Below are 19,452 nucleotides of genomic sequence, written 5' to 3'. Positions count from 1 at the left end.
GCTACAACAGCCCCCGATACTCACAGCTACAACACCCCCCCCCCGATACTCACAGCTACAGCACCCCCCCGATACTCACAGCTACAACACCCCCCCCGATACTCACAGCTACAGCACCTCCCCGATACTCACAGCTACAGCACCTCCCCGATACTCACAGCTACAACAGCCCCCCCGATACTCACAGCTACAGCACCCCCACGATACTCACAGCGCCCCCCCGATACTCACAGCTACAACAGCCCCCCGATACTCACAGCTACAACACCCCCCCCCGATACTCACAGCTACAGCAACCCCCCCGATACTCACAGCTACAACACCCCCCCCGATACTCACAGCTACAGCACCTCCCCGATACTCACAGCTACAGCACCTCCCCGATACTCACAGCTACAACAGCCCCCCCCCGATACTCACAGCTACAGCACCCCCACGATACTCACAGCGCCCCCCCGATACTCACAGCTACAACAGCCCCCCGATACTCACAGCTACAACAGCGCCCCCCGATACTCACAGCTACAGCGCCCCCCCGATACTCACAGCGCCCCCCCGATACTCACAGCGCCCCCCGATACTCACAGCGCCCCCCCGATACTCACAGCACCCCCCTGATACTCACAGCGCCCCCCCCGATACTCACAGCGCCCCCCCCCCCGATACTCACAGCGCCCCCCCCCGATACTCACAGCGCCCCCCCCCCGATACTCACAGCTACAAGCCCCCCCCGATACTCACAGCTCCCCCCCCCCCGATACTCACAGCTCCCCCCCCCCGATACTCACAGCTCCCCCCCCCCGATACTCACAGCTAGCTCCTCAGCTCGCTCCAGGTATCTGAAACATTGAGAAAAGCGGGAAAGTCACAACATCTGAAAATGTCGGGAGAGAGGGGGCAGTGTCCCGGGCGTCGGGAGGGAGAGGGCAGTGTCCCGGGCATCGGGAGGGAGGGGGCAGTGTCCGGGCGTCGGGAGAGAGGGCAGTGTCCCGGGCGTCGGGAGGAGAGAGGGCAGTGTCCCGGGCGTCGGGAGGGAGGGGGCAGTGTCCCGGGCGTCGGGAGGGAGGGGGCAGTGTCCCGGGCGTCAGGAGGGAGGGGGCAGTGTCCCGGGCGTCGGGAGAGAGAGGGCAGTGTCCCGGGCGTCGGGAGAGGGCAGTGTCCCGGGCGTCGGGAGAGAGAGGGCAGTGTCCCGGGCGTCGGGAGGGAGGGGGCAGTGTCCCGGGCGTCGGGAGAGAGGGCAGTGTCCCGGGCGTCGGGAGAGAGAGGGCAGTGTCCCGGGCGTCGGGAGGGAGGGGGCAGTGTCCCGGGCGTCGGAGAGGGCAGTGTCCCGGGCGTCGGGAGAGAGAGGGCAGTGTCCCGGGCGTCGGGAGGGAGGGGGCAGTGTCCCGGGCGTCGGGAGAGAGAGGGCAGTGTCCCGGGCGTCGGGAGAGAGAGGGCAGTGTCCCGGGCGTCGGGAGAGAGAGGGCAGTGTCCCGGGCGTCGGGAGAGAGAGGGGGCAGTGTCCCGGGCGTCGGGAGAGAGAGGGGGCAGTGTCCCGGGCATCGGGGAGAGAGAGGGGGCAGTGTCCCGGGCGTCGGGAGAGAGAGGGCAGTGTCCCGGGCGTCGGGAGAGAGAGGGCAGTGTCCCGGGCGTCGGAGAGAGAGGGGGCAGTGTCCCGGGCGTCGGGAGAGAGAGGGCAGTGTCCCGGGCGTCGGAAGAGGGAGGGCAAGGTCCCGGGCGTCGGGAGAGGGAGGGCAAGGTCCTGGGCGTCGGGAGAGAGGGGGCAGTGTCCCGGGCGTCGGGAGAGAGAGGGCAGTGTCCCGGGCGTCGGGAGAGAGAGGGCAGTGTCCCGGGCGTCGGGAGAGAGGGCAGTGTCCCAGGCGTCGGGAGAGAGAGGGCAGTGTCCCAGGCGTCGGAGAGAGAGGGCAGTGTCCCAGGCGTCGGGAGAGAGAGGGCAGTGTCCCGAGCGTCGGGAGAGAGAGGGCAGTGTCCCGGGCGTCGGGAGAGAGGGCAGTGTCCCGGGCGTCGGGAGAACCAATCTGTCACTGCTCGCCCCCCCATCCCTCGCCCCCCACCCCTCTGTCCTCCCCACCATCCACATCCCTGTCCCCCCCACCATCCCCATCCCCCCCCCCCCCACCATCCCCATCCCCCCCCCACCCCCACGCCTCCAACTCCCTTCTGCCCCCCATACCTATCTGCCCCCCCATCTCTCACCGGAGTAACTCCTGCAGTAGTTGCTGCTCCGACGCCTCTCTCAGGAAATGGATAAAATGTCTCAGAGCCGCCTGTCTGACCTCCAGCTCCCGGAACAGAATCTCTGGCAGGGCGACAAGACGCATGACATCACGGGGTGACACAGTGACAGACTGCGCCAAGCACAGGGACACGAGGGAGCAATAACCGCCCCCACCCACCCCGCATCTGGGGTACATAACACTGCAGCCAATCAGATCAGGCTCTAGGGAAATGTTATGGTGCCAAAGAGAGCGATGAGTGACCCAATGGGAAACGGAGGCTCAGGAACCGTCAGACCAAACTCTGAGGGAAGCCCACAACTGCCCAGGTGATACTCAGTCACACTCTGGCTTTGTGAGGGTTTCGATACTCACCTGAGTTCAATGTCTTTTTCAGGAATATTAAAACCTATAAAATGAAAGATGGAAAGGTCAGGAAACTGGCACCGCTGCTGCCCACGGGGATCAGTGCGAGGGGGAGCCTGGCACCGCTGTTGCCCACGGGGATCAGTGCGAGGGGGAGGCTGGCACCGCTGCTGCCCACGGGGATCAGTGCGAGGGGGAGGCTAGCACCGCTGCTGCCCACGGGGATCAGTGCGAGGGGGAGGCTGGCACCGCTGCTGCCCACGGGGATCAGTGCGAGGGGGAGGCTGGCACCGGCTGCTGCCCACGGGGATCAGTGCAAGGGGGAGGCTAGCACCGCTGCTGCCCACGGGGATCAGTGCTAGGGGGAGGCTGGCACCGCTGCTGCCCACGGGGATCAGTGCGAGGGGGAGGCTGGCACCGCTGCTGCCCACGGGGATCAGTGCGAGGGGGAGACTGGCACCTCTGCTGCCCACGGGGATCAGTGCGAGGGGGAGGCTAGCACCGCTGCTGCCCACGGGATCAGTGCGAGGTGGAGGCTAGCACCGCTGCTGCCCACGGGGATCAGTGCGAGGGGGAGGCTGGCACCGCTGCTGCCCACGGTGATCAGTGCGAGGGGGAGGCTGGCACCGCTGCTGCCCACGGGATCAGTGCGAGGGGGAGGCTGGCACCGCTGCTGCCCACGGGATCAGTGCGAGGGGGAGGCTGGCACCGCTGCTGCCCACGGGGATCAGTGCAAGGGGGAGGCTGGCACCGCTGCTGCCCACGGGGATCAGTGCGAGGGGGAGGCTGGCACAGCTGATGCCCACGGGGAATCAGTGCGAGGGGGAGGCTGGCACCGTTGCTGCCCACGGGGATCAGTGCGAGGGGGAGGCTGGCACCGCTGCTGCCCACGGGGATCAGTGCGAGGGGGAGGCTGGCACCGCTTCTGCCCACAGGATCAGTGCGAGGGGAAGGCTGGCACCGCTGCTGCCCACGGGATCAGTGCGAGGGGGAGGCTGGCACCGCTGCTGCCCACGGGATCAGTGCGAGGGGGAGGCTGGCACCGCTGCTGCCCACAGGATCAGTGCGAGGGGGAGGCTGGCACCGCTGCTGCCCACGGGATCAGTGCGAGGGGGAGGCTGGCACCGCTGCTGCCCACGGGATCAGTGCGAGGGGGAGGCTGGCACCGCTGCTGCCCACGGGGATCAGTGCGAGGGGGAGGCTGGCACCGCTGCTGCCCACGGGGATCAGTGCGAGGGGGAGGCTGGCACCGCTGCTGCCCACGGGGATCAGTGCGAGGGAGAGGCTGGCGCAGCTGCTGCCCACAGGGATCAGTGCGAGGGGGAGGCTGGCACCGCTGCTGCACATGGGGATCAGTGCGAGGGGGAGGCTAGCACCGCTGCTGCCCACGGGATCAGTGCGAGGGGGAGACTGGCACCGCTGCTGCCCACGGGGGGGATCAGTGCGAGGGAGAGGCTGGCACCGCTGCTGCCCACGGGGGATCAGTGCGAGGGGGAGGCTGGCACCGCTGCTGCCCATGGGGGATCAGTGCGAGGGGGAGGCTGGCACCGCTGCTGCCCACGGGGGATCAGTGCGAGGGGGAGGCTGGCACCGTTGCTGCCCACGTGGGATCAGTGCGAGGGGGAGGCTGGCACCGCTGCTGCCCACGGGGATCAGTGCGAGGGGGAGGCTGGCACCACTGCTGCCCATGGGGATCAGTGCGAGGGGGAGGCTGTCACCGCTGCTGCCCACGGGGATCAGTGCGAGGGGGAGGCTAGCACCGCTGCTGCCCACGGGATCAGTGCGAGGGGGAGACTGGCACCGCTGCTGCCCACAGGGGTCTGTGTGAGGGGGAGGCTGGCACCGCTGCTGCCCACAGGGGTCTGTGAGGGGGAGGCTGGCACCGCTGCTGCCCACAGGGGTCTGTGTGAGGGGGGGAGCGAGCGGGTGTGATTCGCAGTGGGAGGGGCCTTGTGATCAGCTGACTCACCGCAGTGATGACGTTACCATCGTGCAGTCTCACCGCTTCATCCAGCAGCTGCAGCTTCTCCTTCAGAGAGCGAAACTTCTCCAACGAGCAGGTCTGACAGGGGGAGGCAAGGGTTAATAATGAGACACACACAATTAACCCTTTAGTGCTGAACAGACTAGCAGGGGCCGCGGAGAAGTGAATACACATCTCCCACTGTGCGCAGGACGCGGTGATACCCGGTGCCTGCATTCTGCAAAGGCAGATAGCATTTTGCACTGATATTATTAAGGGGTGTGGGGTGTGGGGTAGGGGTGTGAGGTGAGGGGTGTGGGGTAGGGGATAGGCGTCCTCACCTTGCCTCTCTGCATGCGCTGGACGGTGCCCTTAATGCTCCAGTCTCCGCTGTAATCCTGGAACATAATCCCCCCCACTGACAGTGAGACCCCCTCCGATACAAGTGACCCCTCTCACTACTTCTCTCTCTCCTCTCCATCACCCACTCACTCCTCTCCCTCATTCTCCTTAATATTGTCTCTTTTCCTTTTTTAACTCTCCCCTCCCACACGCCTCCCTCTCCCTGCTCTTCTCTACCCACACTCCCCCCTGCCCCACACTCCCCCCTGCCCCACACTCCCCCCTGCCCCACACTCCCCCCTGCCTCACACTCCCCCCTGCCCCACACTCCCCCCCCTGCCCCACACTCCCCCCCCTGCCCCACACTCCCCCCCCTGCCCCACACTCCCCCCCCTGCCCCACACTCCCCCCCCTGCCCCACACTCCCCCCCCTGCCCCACACTCCCCCCCCTGCCCCACACTCCCCCCCCTGCCCCACACTCCCCCCCCCTGCCCCACACTCCCCCCCCTGCCCCACACTCCCCCCCCTGCCCCACACTCACCTGATACTCAGATTTTGGTTTGCGCAGCTCTGGAGCAAAACTTTTGATGTTTGTGTCTAGAAGAGCTTCGGAAGGGCAGGAAAAGGGGACATTATCACCCAAACGCAGTGTCACAAAGTGCCACCAAATGTCATCTCGTTTATAAAATATCTTTATATTTTCATTACCTTCAGAAAATGAATTAAAACTCCCAGGTCTGGATTTCCCTGCAAAACACAGAAACGTCAGCCACGGACCCCAGCCGTGGGAAGGGGAAGCGCCTCAGCCACGGACCCCAGCCGTGGGAAGGGGAAGCGCCTCAGCCACGGCCGTGGGGAAGGGGAAGCGCCTCAGCCACGGCCGTGGGGAAGGGGAAGCGCCTCAGCCACGGCCGTGGGGAAGGGGAAGCGCCTCAGCCACGGCCGTGGGGAAGCGCCTCAGCCACGGCCGTGGGGAAGCGCCTCAGCCACGGCCGTGGGGAAGCGCCTCAGCCACGGCCGTGGGGAAGGGGAAGCGCCTCAGCCACGGCCGTTGGGAAGCGCCTCAGCCACGGCCGTGGGGAAGCGCCTCAGCCACGGCCGTGGGGAAGCGCCTCAGCCACGGCCGTGGGGAAGGGGAAGCGCCTCAGCCACGGCCGTGGGGAAGCGCCTCAGCCACGGCCGTGGGGAAGCGCCTCAGCCACGGCCGTTGGGAAGCGCCTCAGCCACGGCCGTTGGGAAGCGCCTCAGCCACGGCCGTGGGGAAGCGCCTCAGCCACGGCCGTTGGGAAGCGCCTCAGCCACGGCCGTGGGAAGGGGAAGCGCCTCAGCCACGGCCGTGGAACACGGGAGCGTCACGCTGCCATAGCTGTGTCAGTTCAGCCACTTGTTGCATTCTGACCTCTGAACAGGTTGCTGAGAGAGTATGTGGACCCGGGTTTGGAGAGGGGATAGGGGGACGTCTCGGCTCTGGATTTCTGTGGGGCGATGTCCCTTGTCTCCGCCCCTGGGTGGGCGTTAGAAGCCGTCTCTCTAATGGACCAAGATATACCTGCGGGTAAAGCACACGCAGAGAGCCGCAGGATGTCACATTACACGGCACTGCACACGCAGAGAGCCGCAGGCTGTCACATTACACGGCACTGCACACGCAGAGAGCCGCAGGCTGTCACATTACACGGCACTGCACACGCAGAGAGCCGCAGGCTGTCACATTACACGGCACTGCACACGCAGAGAGCCGCAGGCTGTCACATTACACGGCACTGCACACGCAGAGAGCCGCAGGATGTCACATTACACGGCACTGCACACGCAGAGAGCCGCAGGCTGTCACATTACACGGCACTGCACACGCAGAGAGCCGCAGGCTGTCACATTACACGGCACTGCACACGCAGAGCCGCAGGCTGTCACATTACACGGCACTGCACACGCAGAGAGCCGCAGGCTGTCACATTACACGGCACTGCACACGCAGAGAGCCGCAGGCTGTCACATTACACGGCACTGCACACGCAGAGAGCCGCAGGCTGTCACATTACACGGCACTGCACACGCAGAGAGCCGCAGGCTGTCACATTACACGGCACTGCACACGCAGAGAGCCGCAGGATGTCACATTACACGGCACTGCACACGCAGAGAGCCGCAGGATGTCACATTACACGGCACTGCACACGCAGAGAGCCGCAGGCTGTCACATTACACGGCACTGCACACGCAGAGAGCCGCAGGCTGTCACATTACACGGCACTGCACACGCAGAGAGCCGCAGGCTGTCACATTACACGGCACTGCACACGCAGAGAGCCGCAGGCTGTCACATTACACGGCACTGCACACGCAGAGAGCCGCAGGCTGTCACATTACACGGCACTGCACACGCAGAGCCGCAGGCTGTCACATTACACGGCACTGCACACGCAGAGAGCCGCAGGCTGTCACATTACACGGCACTGCACACGCAGAGAGCCGCAGGCTGTCACATTACACGGCACTGCACACGCAGAGAGCCGCAGGATGTCACATTACACGGCACTGCACACGCAGAGAGCCGCAGGCTGTCACATTACACGGCACTGCACACGCAGAGAGCCGCAGGATGTCACATTACACGGCACTGCACACGCAGAGAGCCGCAGGCTGTCACATTACACGGCACTGCACACGCAGAGAGCCGCAGGCTGTCACATTACACGGCACTGCACACGCAGAGAGCCGCAGGCTGTCACATTACACGGCACTGCACACGCAGAGAGACGCAGGATGTCACATTACACGGCACTGCACACGCAGAGAGCCGCAGGCTGTCACATTACACGGCACTGCACACGCAGAGAGCCGCAGGCTGTCACATTACACGGCACTGCACACGCAGAGCCGCAGGCTGTCACATTACACGGCACTGCACACGCAGAGAGCCGCAGGCTGTCACATTACACGGCACTGCACACGCAGAGAGCCGCAGGCTGTCACATTACACGGCACTGCACACGCAGAGAGCCGCAGGATGTCACATTACACGGCACTGCACACGCAGAGAGCCGCAGGCTGTCACATTACACGGCACTGCACACGCAGAGAGCCGCAGGATGTCACATTACACGGCACTGCACACGCAGAGAGCCGCAGGCTGTCACATTACACGGCACTGCACACGCAGAGAGCCGCAGGCTGTCACATTACACGGCACTGCACACGCAGAGAGCCGCAGGATGTCACATTACACGGCACTGCACACGCAGAGAGCCGCAGGCTGTCACATTACACGGCACTGCACACGCAGAGAGCCGCAGGATGTCACATTACACGGCACTGCACACGCAGAGAGCCGCAGGATGTCACATTACACGGCACTGCACACGCAGAGAGCCGCAGGCTGTCACATTACACGGCACTGCACACGCAGAGAGCCGCAGGCTGTCACATTACACGGCACTGCACACGCAGAGAGCCGCAGGATGTCACATTACACGGCACTGCACACGCAGAGAGCCGCAGGCTGTCACATTACACGGCACTGCACACGCAGAGCCGCAGGCTGTCACATTACACGGCACTGCACACGCAGAGCCGCAGGCTGTCACATTACACGGCACTGCACACGCAGAGAGCCGCAGGCTGTCACATTACACGGCACTGCACACGCAGAGAGCCGCAGGCTGTCACATTACACGGCACTGCACACGCAGAGAGCCGCAGGATGTCACATTACACGGCACTGCACACGCAGAGAGCCGCAGGCTGTCACATTACACGGCACTGCACACGCAGAGAGACGCAGGATGTCACATTACACGGCACTGCACACGCAGAGAGCCGCAGGCTGTCACATTACACGGCACTGCACACGCAGAGAGCCGCAGGATGTCACATTACACGGCACTGCACACGCAGAGAGCCGCAGGCTGTCACATTACACGGCACTGCACACGCAGAGAGCCGCAGGCTGTCACATTACACGGCACTGCACACGCAGAGCCGCAGGCTGTCACATTACACGGCACTGCACACGCAGAGAGCCGCAGGATGTCACATTACACGGCACTGCACACGCAGAGCCGCAGGCTGTCACATTACACGGCACTGCACACGCAGAGAGCCGCAGGCTGTCACATTACACGGCACTGCACACGCAGAGAGCCGCAGGATGTCACATTACACGGCACTGCACACGCAGAGAGCCGCAGGCTGTCACATTACACGGCACTGCACACGCAGAGAGCCGCAGGATGTCACATTACACGGCACTGCACACGCAGAGAGCCGCAGGCTGTCACATTACACGGCACTGCACACGCAGAGAGCCGCAGGATGTCACATTACACGGCACTGCACACGCAGAGAGCCGCAGGATGTCACATTACACGGCACTGCACACGCAGAGAGCCGCAGGCTGTCACATTACACGGCACTGCACACGCAGAGAGCCGCAGGCTGTCACATTACACGGCACTGCACACGCAGAGAGCCGCAGGATGTCACATTACACGGCACTGCACACGCAGAGAGCCGCAGGCTGTCACATTACACGGCACTGCACACGCAGAGAGCCGCAGGCTGTCACATTACACGGCACTGCACACGCAGAGCCGCAGGCTGTCACATTACACGGCACTGCACACGCAGAGAGCCGCAGGATGTCACATTACACGGCACTGCACACGCAGAGAGCCGCAGGCTGTCACATTACACGGCACTGCACACGCAGAGAGCCGCAGGCTGTCACATTACACGGCACTGCACACGCAGAGAGCCGCAGGCTGTCACATTACACGGCACTGCACACGCAGAGAGCCGCAGGCTGTCACATTACACGGCACTGCACACGCAGAGAGCCGCAGGCTGTCACATTACACGGCACTGCACACGCAGAGAGCCGCAGGCTGTCACATTACACGGCACTGCACACGCAGAGAGCCGCAGGCTGTCACATTACACGGCACTGCACACGCAGAGAGCCGCAGGCTGTCACATTACACGGCACTGCACACGCAGAGAGCCGCAGGCTGTCACATTACACGGCACTGCACACGCAGAGCCGCAGGCTGTCACATTACACGGCACTGCACACGCAGAGAGCCGCAGGCTGTCACATTACACGGCACTGCACACGCAGAGAGCCGCAGGCTGTCACATTACACGGCACTGCACACGCAGAGAGCCGCAGGCTGTCACATTACACGGCACTGCACACGCAGAGAGCCGCAGGCTGTCACATTACACGGCACTGCACACGCAGAGAGCCGCAGGATGTCACATTACACGGCACTGCACACGCAGAGAGCCGCAGGATGTCACATTACACGGCACTGCACACGCAGAGAGCCGCAGGCTGTCACATTACACGGCACTGCACACGCAGAGAGCCGCAGGCTGTCACATTACACGGCACTGCACACGCAGAGAGCCGCAGGCTGTCACATTACACGGCACTGCACACGCAGAGAGCCGCAGGCTGTCACATTACACGGCACTGCACACGCAGAGAGCCGCAGGCTGTCACATTACACGGCACTGCACACGCAGAGCCGCAGGCTGTCACATTACACGGCACTGCACACGCAGAGAGCCGCAGGCTGTCACATTACACGGCACTGCACACGCAGAGAGCCGCAGGCTGTCACATTACACGGCACTGCACACGCAGAGAGCCGCAGGATGTCACATTACACGGCACTGCACACGCAGAGAGCCGCAGGCTGTCACATTACACGGCACTGCACACGCAGAGAGCCGCAGGATGTCACATTACACGGCACTGCACACGCAGAGAGCCGCAGGCTGTCACATTACACGGCACTGCACACGCAGAGAGCCGCAGGCTGTCACATTACACGGCACTGCACACGCAGAGAGCCGCAGGCTGTCACATTACACGGCACTGCACACGCAGAGAGACGCAGGATGTCACATTACACGGCACTGCACACGCAGAGAGCCGCAGGCTGTCACATTACACGGCACTGCACACGCAGAGAGCCGCAGGCTGTCACATTACACGGCACTGCACACGCAGAGCCGCAGGCTGTCACATTACACGGCACTGCACACGCAGAGAGCCGCAGGCTGTCACATTACACGGCACTGCACACGCAGAGAGCCGCAGGCTGTCACATTACACGGCACTGCACACGCAGAGAGCCGCAGGATGTCACATTACACGGCACTGCACACGCAGAGAGCCGCAGGCTGTCACATTACACGGCACTGCACACGCAGAGAGCCGCAGGATGTCACATTACACGGCACTGCACACGCAGAGAGCCGCAGGCTGTCACATTACACGGCACTGCACACGCAGAGAGCCGCAGGCTGTCACATTACACGGCACTGCACACGCAGAGAGCCGCAGGATGTCACATTACACGGCACTGCACACGCAGAGAGCCGCAGGCTGTCACATTACACGGCACTGCACACGCAGAGAGCCGCAGGATGTCACATTACACGGCACTGCACACGCAGAGAGCCGCAGGATGTCACATTACACGGCACTGCACACGCAGAGAGCCGCAGGCTGTCACATTACACGGCACTGCACACGCAGAGAGCCGCAGGCTGTCACATTACACGGCACTGCACACGCAGAGAGCCGCAGGATGTCACATTACACGGCACTGCACACGCAGAGAGCCGCAGGCTGTCACATTACACGGCACTGCACACGCAGAGCCGCAGGCTGTCACATTACACGGCACTGCACACGCAGAGCCGCAGGCTGTCACATTACACGGCACTGCACACGCAGAGAGCCGCAGGCTGTCACATTACACGGCACTGCACACGCAGAGAGCCGCAGGCTGTCACATTACACGGCACTGCACACGCAGAGAGCCGCAGGATGTCACATTACACGGCACTGCACACGCAGAGAGCCGCAGGCTGTCACATTACACGGCACTGCACACGCAGAGAGACGCAGGATGTCACATTACACGGCACTGCACACGCAGAGAGCCGCAGGCTGTCACATTACACGGCACTGCACACGCAGAGAGCCGCAGGATGTCACATTACACGGCACTGCACACGCAGAGAGCCGCAGGCTGTCACATTACACGGCACTGCACACGCAGAGAGCCGCAGGCTGTCACATTACACGGCACTGCACACGCAGAGCCGCAGGCTGTCACATTACACGGCACTGCACACGCAGAGAGCCGCAGGATGTCACATTACACGGCACTGCACACGCAGAGCCGCAGGCTGTCACATTACACGGCACTGCACACGCAGAGAGCCGCAGGCTGTCACATTACACGGCACTGCACACGCAGAGAGCCGCAGGATGTCACATTACACGGCACTGCACACGCAGAGAGCCGCAGGCTGTCACATTACACGGCACTGCACACGCAGAGAGCCGCAGGATGTCACATTACACGGCACTGCACACGCAGAGAGCCGCAGGCTGTCACATTACACGGCACTGCACACGCAGAGAGCCGCAGGATGTCACATTACACGGCACTGCACACGCAGAGAGCCGCAGGATGTCACATTACACGGCACTGCACACGCAGAGAGCCGCAGGCTGTCACATTACACGGCACTGCACACGCAGAGAGCCGCAGGCTGTCACATTACACGGCACTGCACACGCAGAGAGCCGCAGGATGTCACATTACACGGCACTGCACACGCAGAGAGCCGCAGGCTGTCACATTACACGGCACTGCACACGCAGAGAGCCGCAGGCTGTCACATTACACGGCACTGCACACGCAGAGCCGCAGGCTGTCACATTACACGGCACTGCACACGCAGAGAGCCGCAGGATGTCACATTACACGGCACTGCACACGCAGAGCCGCAGGCTGTCACATTACACGGCACTGCACACGCAGAGAGCCGCAGGCTGTCACATTACACGGCACTGCACACGCAGAGAGCCGCAGGATGTCACATTACACGGCACTGCACACGCAGAGAGCCGCAGGCTGTCACATTACACGGCACTGCACACGCAGAGAGCCGCAGGATGTCACATTACACGGCACTGCACACGCAGAGAGCCGCAGGCTGTCACATTACACGGCACTGCACACGCAGAGAGCCGCAGGATGTCACATTACACGGCACTGCACACGCAGAGAGCCGCAGGCTGTCACATTACACGGCACTGCACACGCAGAGAGCCGCAGGATGTCACATTACACGGCACTGCACACGCAGAGAGACGCAGGATGTCACATTACACGGCACTGCACACGCAGAGAGCCGCAGGATGTCACATTACACGGCACTGCACACGCAGAGAGCCGCAGGATGTCACATTACACGGCACTGCACACGCAGAGAGACGCAGGATGTCACATTACACGGCACTGCACACGCAGAGAGCCGCAGGATGTCACATTACACGGCACTGCACACGCAGAGAGCCGCAGGCTGTCACATTACACGGCACTGCACACGCAGAGAGCCGCAGGATGTCACATTACACGGCACTGCACACGCAGAGAGCCGCAGGATGTCACATTACACGGCACTGCACACGCAGAGAGCCGCAGGCTGTCACATTACACGGCACTGCACACGCAGAGAGCCGCAGGCTGTCACATTACACGGCACTGCACACGCAGAGAGCCGCAGGCTGTCACATTACACGGCACTGCACACGCAGAGAGCCGCAGGATGTCACATTACACGGCACTGCACACGCAGAGAGCCGCAGGATGTCACATTACACGGCACTGCACACGCAGAGAGCCGCAGGCTGTCACATTACACGGCACTGCACACGCAGAGCCGCAGGCTGTCACATTACACGGCACTGCACACGCAGAGCCGCAGGATATCACATTACACGGCATGCAGAGAGCCGCAGGCTGTCACATTACACGGCACTGCACACGCAGAGAGCCGCAGGATGTCACATTACACGGCACTGCACACGCAGAGAGCCGCAGGCTGTCACATTACACGGCACTGCACACGCAGAGAGCCGCAGGCTGTCACATTACACGGCACTGCACACGCAGAGACCCGCAGGCTGTCACATTACACGGCACTGCACACGCAGAGCCGCAGGATATCACATTACACGGCACTGCACACGCAGAGAGCCGCAGGCTGTCACATTACACGGCACTGCACACGCAGAGAGCCGCAGGCTGTCACATTACACGGCACTGCACACGCAGAGAGCCGCAGGCTGTCACATTACACGGCACTGCACACGCAGAGAGACGCAGGATGTCACATTACACGGCACTGCACACGCAGAGAGCCGCAGGATGTCACATTACACGGCACTGCACACGCAGAGAGCCGCAGGATGTCACATTACACGGCACTGCACACGCAGAGAGCCGCAGGCTGTCACATTACACGGCACTGCACACGCAGAGAGCCGCAGGCTGTCACATTACACGGCACTGCACACGCAGAGAGCCGCAGGATGTCACATTACACGGCACTGCACACGCAGAGAGCCGCAGGCTGTCACATTACACGGCACTGCACACGCAGAGAGCCGCAGGCTGTCACATTACACGGCACTGCACACGCAGAGAGCCGCAGGCTGTCACATTACACGGCACTGCACACGCAGAGAGCCGCAGGATGTCACATTACACGGCACTGCACACGCAGAGAGCCGCAGGATGTCACATTACACGGCACTGCACACGCAGAGAGCCGCAGGCTGTCACATTACACGGCACTGCACACGCAGAGCCGCAGGCTGTCACATTACACGGCACTGCACACGCAGAGCCGCAGGATATCACATTACACGGCACGCAGAGAGCCGCAGGCTGTCACATTACACGGCACTGCACACGCAGAGAGCCGCAGGATGTCACATTACACGGCACTGCACACGCAGAGAGCCGCAGGCTGTCACATTACACGGCACTGCACACGCAGAGAGCCGCAGGCTGTCACATTACACGGCACTGCACACGCAGAGACCCGCAGGCTGTCACATTACACGGCACTGCACACGCAGAGAGCCGCAGGCTGTCACATTACACGGCACTGCACACGCAGAGAGCCGCAGGATGTCACATTACACGGCACTGCACACGCAGAGCCGCAGGCTGTCACATTACACGGCACTGCACACGCAGAGAGCCGCAGGCTGTCACATTACACGGCACTGCACACGCAGAGAGCCGCAGGCTGTCACATTACACGGCACTGCACACGCATAGAGCCGCAGGCTGTCACATTACACGGCACTGCACACGCAGAGAGCCGCAGGCTGTCACATTACACGGCACTGCACACGCCTAGAGCCGCAGGCTGTCACATTACACAGCACTGCACACGCAGAGAGCCGCAGCCTGTCTCATTACACGGCACTGTACATGCCTAGAGCCACTGGCAGTCAAAGTGACACGCACAAGAAAGCCAGTGTAGAAACCCAAACCAAGTATCCCACTTTAAAGACCAGTACCCAAACCATAGGAATGCTCACAATGAATCTCTACGCCAAAGCAGGGATCGGAACAAAATAATAACAAGAAATGCACAATAGATTTTCCTGATTAAGGGGTCTCTCCCCAAAATGTTCTGCGGGAAGGAACGTCCGTTATCGCCTCTGTATTGTGCATCTTTAATTGCTAATTTTTGTATTTATTTATGTATGTTTTCTACACTAGTATTTTCTGAGCGTGTAGTTTCGCTTTTCTGCCAGGGCCCCCGCAATCTGACCCACAGACAGCTGTGTGACACTCATTACCCAGAATCCCTTGTAGCACTGCTCAGTGCCGGTTACCCACGATCCCTTGCAGCCCTGCATGGTACTCACTCCCCACAGGCTCCCCGCTCCAGCTGATCTTCTCCAGGTCATCGTCTTCATCGTCCACAATGGCTTTCAGACTGTTCACTGCGCGCTTGGACTCCTTCAGCTGCCGGACAGCGCGGAGGGGAGGGGGGGGGGGGGACAGCGTGGAGGGGGGATTAGAGTTAGAGCCAATAATCAATTAAACCCCTTCACTGCCAGAGTCAGGGGGACTTAACCCCTTCACTACCATGGGAACTTATCGACTGCACTTCCGGGGTCAGGTGGAATTAACCCCATGCACTGCCAGAGTTGGGGAGAATTAACCCTGTCACTGCCAGAGTCTGGGGGACTTAACCCTTGTCACTGCCAGTCATGGGGAATTAACCCTTTCATTGCAGACACCGTACCTGAGACAGCTCATCATCGTCGTCATCATCAAAGGTGAACGCCTTGAACTTGGAGCTGTTCCAGTATTCTTCCTCATCTCCCTTAGCCCTGGACATCTGGAGACTGTGCGAGGCACTGGGAGATACAGTGTCCCACCTCTAGGACAGAGCGAGGGAGATACAGTGTGTCACCTCTAGGACAGAGCGAGGCACAGGGAGATACAGTGTCCCACCTCTAGGACAGAGCGAGGGAGATACAGTGTGCCACCTCTAGGACAGAGCGAGGGAGATACAGTGTTACACCTCTATTGCAGAGCGAGGCACAGGGAGATACAGTGTGTCACCTCTAGGACAGAGCGAGGGAGATACAGTGTGTCACCTCTAGGACAGAGTGAGGCACAGGGAGATACAGTGCATCACCTCTAGGGCAGAGCGAGAGAGATACAGTGTTACACCTCTATTGCAGAGCGAGGCACAGGGAGATACAGTGTGTCACCTCTAGGACAGAGCGAGGGAGATACAGTGTGTCACCTCTAGGACAGAGTGAGGCACAGGGAGATACAGTGCATCACCTCTAGGGCAGAGCGAGAGAGATACAGTGTTACACCTCTATTGCAGAGCGAGGCACAGGGAGATACAGTGTGTCACCTCTAGGACAGAGCGAGGGAGATACAGTGTGTCACCTCTAGGACAGAGCGAGGGAGATACACTGTGTCACCTCTAGGACAGAGCGAGGGAGATAGTGTGACACCTCTAGGACAGTGAGGCACGGGGACATACAGTGACACATCTAGGGCAGAGCGAGGCACAGTGTGTCATCTAAAAGAATGGACAGTCTTGGGGAGGGCACATGAATATACAGCGTCTGTAACCTCTAGGACTAGACATGAGTAAAAAGATTGTTAACTGCAATGTCTGAGTATAGTTACATTAATAATAAAATATTAATAATAATAATAGCTCACGGAAATTCTGCTGATCAGAAACCTGTAAGAGGACGATGGGAGGGGGGGAGGGTCTGTGTTCGAAGGGTTTGGGGCATTAAGGGTTCACTCCCTCCTAGGAGCAAAGTATACTAATAACAGTGGCATGTTTGAGGGGTCACATCTGAGTGATTGATGTCTTTTTTACCCAAACATGACAAGTTTTTTTTTTTTTTTTTTTTAAATAATTTCCAGTCTAAGTTCTTTCAACACTAAAGCTGTCTCACATGTTAACCTGGTCCGTAACTGTTACATACGCCTATAATATATATTATCTGTAACTGTTACATACGCCTATAATATATATTATCTGTAACTGTTACATACGCCTATAATATATATTATCCGTAACTGTTACATACGCCTATAATATATATTATCTGTAACTGTTACATACGCCTATAATATATATTATCTGTAACTGTTACATACGCCTATAATATATATTATCTGTAACTGTTACATACGCCTATAATATATATTATCTGTAACTGTTACATTCGCCTATAACATATATTATCTCTAACTGTGCATGCAATATTTTGTATATAATGTATAAACCTGCTCACTTAATGTAATTGTAACAATGTATTTGTCGTCATAACTCTGTGCCCAGGACATACCTGAAAACGAGAGGTAACTCTCACTGTATTACTTCCTGGTAACACATTTTTATAAATACATAAAAAAGAAATAAAGTCAGTTTTATAAACACGCGGAGCGGAAAGGGTCAGATCTCCTCCGGCTGCGCCTGTTAGTCTGGAGTCACTGTGTATTTAACACGAGTTGGCACGGGCAAAGCCCCATCTCCCCCACTTTATTGCTACAGACGGTCCTCGCTTACCCGATGGAATGCGTCCCGCTAACCGCCGTCGGTTAAAAGACGATCGGATTGCGGGTCCATGTTAATCGGCGGTCGTGACCATCGGATAAGCGGGTCCGACATCGGATAATGCGTCCGGCGGACTGCATTATGCGGCGGCGGCGGCACCCATCGGTAAGCGAGGACTCGCTGTACTCGGCACAGCGGGCAAACACAAAATATGCGTACACCGGCGCTGATATGATATAATGTCCAAGATATCGGAGTCCAAAAGATAGTCCTTGGGTATAGGGCGAAATCTGGAGTGGGCTGTTGGAATAACCAAAAGAAGTCCTGGAAAGATGAATGGGTCCCTGTGAGGTATCTCCAAGGGTAATCCTCGATCTTACACGGACCCCACGTGGTCTGACCGGTTGATTTCCCTTCAGATGATCCACAAAGGGGCTGGTACGTTGGAGTGACTGACAGGCAGTTTGACAGACAGATGTCAGCAATCTGACTACAGATTGCTAATGGGGTCAATTATGTCTGTGAACGCATGACTGTGAATACACACAACAGGGTGAACATAACAATAATAAAATAAAACATATTTAAGCATAAAAATACATTAAAACACATTAATGAATTTGCATACACTTGATGGAATGAAATTGATAAAATCCATAATACAAATGTAAGGATCTTTTAAAAAGGATGCTAGGTCAAACTCAATATTTAACCCTAAGGGGGATAAGGTTTTTAACATGTAAATCCAATAACTTTCACGTCAGGACACAGTGTTTATACCCCCACGCCAATTAACCTTTGGGGTTATCAATGCGCATGCAGATAAGGCCGTCTGGATTTTGGTTGTGTTTTAATTTAAAATGATTAGAGACACTATGTGTCTCGAGACCTCTCTTGATGTTATATATATGCTCAGCGAATCGCCGCTTAAGAGGTCTCCCAGTCCGGCCGACATACTGTAATCCGCATGGACATTGTAAAAGATATACGCAAAAGTTGGTATTACAGTTGATAAATGTTTCAATATCATAACCGATACCAGTTACATTAGATTTAAACTGTTTGCTCTCGGCACAGCGGGATAAGGGGAAATAAAATGTTTATTCAACAAACACCCAACAATTCGGAGCCCGCCCCCTTAAGAAATGCAATTTATAAATTAATTTCTAGAGATAGAAAAGCAGCCACGTTTGCTTTTAGCATGGTTACATTAGTTTAGGGATGACGATCAGATTACTAAACGCTTTACAAAGTGCCGTTTCCAGGTCAAGACCCGGGAATGTTACCGTTAAGGTCGTTTAGCGGACGTGTCTCTTGACATCCGTGTATTAGGACGCCCCTATGAGGAGCAGCGAGGGGAAATCTAGAGATGAAATACACAGGGCATTACCTTAGCGGCATTACCTTAGCGGCATTACCTTAGCGGCATTACCTTAGCGCCTCTGCATTAGGAACGGAATTTATTGCACTGACAATGTCAGAGGATGAAGCGTGCCGAGTCCTTAATAATTCCTCCGGCTTGTGCCTCTCCTGCACAAACCTGCACCACTTCCCAGCGCTATCAGATGGAGCATATAGATAGGCCAGGTGGCTTCTCCAAAAATACTGGACACAATGGTGAAAGG

The 19,452-nt window shown here is 59.0% G+C and overlaps 1 protein-coding gene across 12 annotated transcripts in view; it reads right to left on the bottom strand.

Moving 5' to 3' along the window:
- Positions 1–19,452, bottom strand: part of VIPAS39 (VPS33B interacting protein, apical-basolateral polarity regulator, spe-39 homolog) — a 34,774-nt gene that overhangs the window by 11,271 nt on the left and 4,051 nt on the right. For 3 of the 12 annotated variants that reach the window (XM_075614660.1, XM_075614659.1, XM_075614655.1), the window contains exons 3-14: positions 19,114–19,190; positions 18,047–18,360; positions 16,034–16,171; positions 15,651–15,750; positions 6,288–6,437; positions 5,597–5,635; positions 5,430–5,494; positions 4,887–4,943; positions 4,552–4,644; positions 2,592–2,625; positions 2,197–2,299; positions 812–839 (exon numbers count right to left, since the gene is read on the bottom strand). In XM_075614660.1, the coding sequence (XP_075470775.1) occupies positions 812–839; positions 2,197–2,299; positions 2,592–2,625; positions 4,552–4,644; positions 4,887–4,943; positions 5,430–5,494; positions 5,597–5,635; positions 6,288–6,437; positions 15,651–15,750; positions 16,034–16,129 (765 nt within the window). In that variant the 5' untranslated portion in view covers positions 16,130–16,171; positions 18,047–18,360; positions 19,114–19,190. Of the gene's footprint in view, positions 1–811; positions 840–2,196; positions 2,300–2,591; positions 2,626–4,551; positions 4,645–4,886; positions 4,944–5,429; positions 5,495–5,596; positions 5,636–6,287; positions 6,438–15,650; positions 15,751–16,033; positions 16,172–17,839; positions 17,859–18,046; positions 18,361–19,113; positions 19,191–19,452 lie in introns of those variants that run through there. The other 9 variants (XM_075614662.1, XM_075614658.1, XM_075614654.1 and 6 more) reach the window with 5 other exon arrangements.

This window comes from Ascaphus truei, chromosome 9, assembly GCF_040206685.1.
Source record: "Ascaphus truei isolate aAscTru1 chromosome 9, aAscTru1.hap1, whole genome shotgun sequence".
NCBI lineage: Eukaryota > Metazoa > Chordata > Amphibia > Anura > Ascaphidae > Ascaphus > Ascaphus truei.
The sequence above is the reverse complement of the archived record's forward strand: the minus strand, read 5'-3'. Positions and strand labels throughout refer to the sequence as shown.